The 4,762-nt window shown below is 28.8% G+C and overlaps 1 protein-coding gene across 1 annotated transcript; it reads left to right on the top strand.

Annotated features, from left to right (window-relative positions):
- Positions 1 to 858: 858 nt before the first annotated feature.
- Positions 859 to 3,395, top strand: LOC108763901 (probable kinetochore protein nuf2). The gene is made up of 8 exons (XM_018511823.1): positions 859 to 1,051; positions 1,175 to 1,316; positions 1,799 to 2,007; positions 2,095 to 2,241; positions 2,338 to 2,573; positions 2,661 to 2,843; positions 2,968 to 3,130; positions 3,287 to 3,395. Exons 1-8 carry the CDS (start codon positions 863 to 865, stop codon positions 3,323 to 3,325), a joined length of 1,308 nt encoding a protein of 435 aa, XP_018367325.1. The 5' UTR covers positions 859 to 862; the 3' UTR covers positions 3,326 to 3,395.
- The last annotated feature ends 1,367 nt before the right edge of the window (positions 3,396 to 4,762 follow it).

Here is a 4,762-nt window from a genome sequence, read left to right as displayed (position 1 = left end):
GCCACAGCGTGCTACGATGATTTTTGGAACGGTGTTGGCAGTACTGCCAGCGCTGACAAACAATTTTGGAACACAGCCGTAGAATGGCCTTTAAACAAGGATAAAATAATACACGGAGACACCCGAGTGATATTTTTGAACGCAGCCCTAGGCCGGTATTCATAGTCAGATCTTATATTCAAGACCGTCTTAAGTACGGTCTTAAGAAGTCATGAACCAATCAGAAGGCCGCATTAGCGACTTAAGACATTACTTAAGACGGTCTTAAAATAAGAACCGACTATGAATACCGGCCCTAGAGTGACTCTACCGCACCCTAGATGAACACGGATTCAAATAATTTTAGAACGTTATCTGACGTTACGAATTTAAATGAGACCAATGAGACTTTGTGAGACATCGCATTTCGCTATCGTCATATTTTGAGAATACTGAGGAGTCGAGAAGATTTTGTGTTTTTTTAAAGTCGCAGGCAATCGCAAAAAACGTGAAAAAGGAGACTGAAAGAAGAAAAAGATAACGTAAGTGAATCATGCTTAAATGAGGTAGACTAGCTAAACTGAATAATTACCCATTTATTTTTTGAATCTATTTAGAAATTTGAAACTAAAAGCAATTTCTTTTTAAGTAAATTGCGCAAATCTATTTAAATTGATAAAGAAAATATAGATTGTATTTCACGTTACTTTCATTATCTGCATTATATCTGTATTTTATCTCGTAATCTTTTTTTCCTAAAATCAATTGATTTGCAAGCAGCTGATTGCTCATGAGTTCTGTTCGCGTTGCATGAAATTCCCAAATATTTTTGCACTTAAAATGAGATAGATATATGTTTGGTTGTTAAAAAGAGAAAGCGAAGATGTCGACTACAAAAAGTGCGAACAATGCGAACAAATCTTCGGATGTCGAAATAATTCACTCTACTTTATTGGATGCTGCATTACCATCGACTATTGAAGATCTTAAAAATCCAAAGGAAGATTATGTCGTGAACTTGTTAACAACATTCTTAACACGTTTCGGCATCAATATGAGCTTGATTGATCAGGTAAGATTTCAAATTTCATATGTATCAGTTGCCACTATACAATATAAATGTAATTGAAGTAACAAGATATTGATATTTGTTTTTATGTATCTTATTATCATATCTTACAACAAAAATTTACAGCCAATTCCAGAACAGCTTGGAGCCATGACATGTTTTGAAGATTCTGATGTTATAAATCTTATAAATTTATATGTAGTTGTGGCACAGATATTCGATAAGATATTTTTACATGATTTTTGTCTTACCGATATTACTAGTCCAGGTACAAATATCTTAATTTAGAATTTTTTATAAGAGCAAAGACTACTATATAACATTATTGGCCCACACAAAGATGGGAACTGTTATTTTTGTTATTATTACTTGTTACTTTCTACAATAATAATTTGGCAATAACGTTACAGTTTGTTTATGGCAGTAACAATAGCTAACTACACAACTTGTCTTTATTATGTGTTATTTATTTGAAAAATAACATAAAAATTTGTAATGCATCAATTTGCTACTTTAACTTGTTACAAGTAATGGGTTACTTTCTTCAATAAACAATCTGTAATAATGACAATTTATATACTTTTCAAACATAACTTCTTCCTAACCTTAGCTTTTAGTTTGTTCATAAATACCGTCATAAAAAATTGCAATGTCATTACCAAATCATTATTATAAAAAGTAATAATAAAAGTAATGCTGTTACTCATTACCAATCCCTGATATTGCTCATGTTACAAACTAATTTTGTAGGACAAAAGCGACTGAGAAAGCAAGCAAAATTTTTATCTAACTTTGTATTGTATGCAATGCATAAGAAGTCAGAATATAATGACAGAATGGATCAAATTCAGACTATATCTAAACTACTAGAAGATCTGAAAGAAAGAAAGACTCATGTTTCAGAATCTATTAATGCTAAAGTTATACATAAAGCAAACCAATTATCCATGAAAGAAAAGGTTAAAAAATATAGACGGTTATGAAGTATATATTAGATTTTAATTAATATCTCAAGTTTGCAATAAAAATATTGTACATATTTTTAGTTAGAAGATGACATAAAATATATGCAGTCAATAATAGAGAAACTCAATAAAAAGGAAATGGAACTTGAAATAATGAAAAGCGATGTTGATAAAGAAAATCAGAAAGCTAAGGAACTTCGTGGTTCTGTTAAGACGGCAGCGGGAAAGGTAAATATTTTTATTTGAATCTTCAGTTTTTAAAGTAATTGTACCACTTTTATTTCCATATAATAAGATAAATAAATTTTATAATGTAATTTTTAGCTGTTCAAGATGATAACTGAAATACAGTCAGAAGTTGTACATTCACCAAAAGAGTATCAGTCCCGTTTAGATGAAATCGAGAAGCAACATAAGTTAAAAGAAGAAGAACGCAGTACAATGCAAGAAGCTATTCAAGAAAAGAAACAATCTATAAAACAAATTGGAGAAAAGCTAAATTTTGTCCAAAAAATAAGTGACGACTTTTGTATATTAGCAGATACATATAAAGAGCTAAAGTATTTTTTCATTTTTATATTCTAAATTTTATATTTTCAAATAGTTATTAATGAATTATATATTACATTTTTCTATTTCTAATATAGGGCCAAGAATACAAAAATAAATAATATTATAAAGGAAATTGATTCATTGAATAATGTATGGAGCGAATCAAAAACTAAATTAGCAATGCACAAAGATAAAGTGGATACTGAAAAGAACGAATTACAAACATATAATGAGGAAGATATGATTTCAGTATGCAATTTATATAGTGAATTATTGAGGTAATATTATATAAATCTAAAATTAATTTGTTCTTTAATTAAAATAAGGTTAACTTTGTTCATAATTTTTTAATTTTTTATATGTTGGTAAAAAAAATATATAATTAAAATTCGATTTTTGTAGTGAAAAAAAGATACAGAAAACTAAATTAGATAAAGCTCAAGATTGTTTGAATGAAAAAAGTTTGGAAAAGAATAAATTACAAGTAGACATTAAAAAAATAGAGGAAGAAACTAGGGCTTTTGTGAACAGTTGTCAAGAGAATTATGATAAAGAAATTGCTAATGTGAGTTATATTGGTGATTTTTATAGAAGTATTTATAATTTAATTACGCATATTAAATTATAAAGATTCTTAATATTGGTTTAAATTATATTTTAAATTATAAATTAAATATGTGTTTCTTATAATATAAACTACATTATATGTAATCTATTTCAGGAATTTGAATTATGGGAAGCTTGGAAAGAAGAATTATAGAATCAATCTATATTGTTTTTGCTTTTGCTTTCGATTACAATGTAGAGACATATATCAATATATTAGAGTAAATATAATTTATGTATATTATTAAAGAAATATTTTATACATAATAAGTTCATAAAAATTTAGGAATATTCAATTTTTCTTAAAAAATAAACTACAGACAGTTGCTACTTCGTTAAAAATCAATAAAATTTAAATTTAAAAAAGATTTTAAATTTAAAATCTACTTTTGAAAGGGCATTATTTTTTTATTTTGATCATTTTTGCATGTAGAAAATTACGAGCTGAACGAAATGAGAAAATGCTATCCCGATTTGTGGGTTTATCATGTGTCTCGGAAAAAAAATGTACAAAAATTTTAACTCCTGATGTAGAAGCTTAAAGTTTTCCTAACAAAATCACTTTTTAAAGATGTTTCTTGTTACTAAAATTAGGTTTTTTGTTACTAAAATTATCGCGAATTAAATAATAAATAAGCATTTTGACTTTGCTCATAATTCTGTCAAAAATTGTGCTGCAATTTGAAAAAGATTCTCAAAGCAAAAATTTTGCTCTATTAATTAATGTAAAACTATTAAATAATATAATTGCTAAATTTTTTAAGAAACAGACATGATATAAATAAATTTAAATAAAATAGAGGTAAATCTTTACATTAGAAGACACATTTTTGATGACCTTGAGCTTGATTATGTTGTAAAAATGAAAGTACTAATCAACTTTTCCTTATAAAATTAATTGGTGGTTTCTTATAGTTTCTATTTAGAGTATAATTTTATTAATACGGTAAACATCTTGGTTAGGGGACATATTTTTTGGAAACCGAAATTTTTCGTACACTGTCGGTCACAAAGGCATTGAGAATGGACTGCGCAATCCATATCCAAGTAGTGCATCAAATGTGGTCGACAATAATGAAAGAGAAGGACCGTGGGAGACGGCCAATCTTCTCATTCTCTCTCCCATTACACCGTTGAATGGAAAGAGATAGAAATGGCCGTCCCTGTCTCTCATCCCTATCGACCATTTTGATACACGGATCGCGCAGTTCATTCTCTATGGCTTTGGTGTATCTGAATTTTGTTCTAACCTTATAAATTGTTTCTATTAAATCAATTGTAAATATATATAATATGGATTATAATTCATATTATTTCATACTCATTATCAATATGATAATTTTGCGTGCTCAGTGCATTTAAAGCAGTTTTTAGGTTAAGATAAAGTTTGATGCACAAGCTTGTGCGTTGGCGCTCGTTACGTTAAGCTGGTTCTACATCAGTCGTATCGCAAGCGTTGCTGCCCAATGAACATCAAGCTAGTTTGACTCTGATTGGACCGCAACGCTTGCGACGCTGCGCTGCGATTAATGTAGAACCAGCTTTATGCGCTGTTTTAAGCCGGTTCTACATTAGTTGCAAGTCAATCGTA

Source organism: Trachymyrmex cornetzi, unplaced genomic scaffold (assembly GCF_001594075.2).
Source record: "Trachymyrmex cornetzi isolate Tcor2-1 unplaced genomic scaffold, Tcor1.1 scaffold388, whole genome shotgun sequence".
In the NCBI taxonomy this organism is placed as follows: domain Eukaryota; kingdom Metazoa; phylum Arthropoda; class Insecta; order Hymenoptera; family Formicidae; genus Trachymyrmex; species Trachymyrmex cornetzi.
The sequence above is the reverse complement of the archived record's forward strand: the minus strand, read 5'-3'. Positions and strand labels throughout refer to the sequence as shown.

What these genes read in the sequence shown, in the direction of transcription:
- LOC108763901 (XM_018511823.1), top strand. Translation starts at nt 863, where the DNA reads ATGTCGACTACAAAAAGTGCGAACAATGCGAACAAATCTTCGGATGTC. An exon ending in ATATGAGCTTGATTGATCAG is followed by an intron (nt 1,052 to 1,174) that starts GTAAGATTTCAA and finishes AAAAATTTACAG; the next exon opens with CCAATTCCAGAACAGCTTGG. An exon ending in GATACATATAAAGAGCTAAA is followed by an intron (nt 2,574 to 2,660) that starts GTATTTTTTCAT and finishes TTTCTAATATAG; the next exon opens with GGCCAAGAATACAAAAATAA.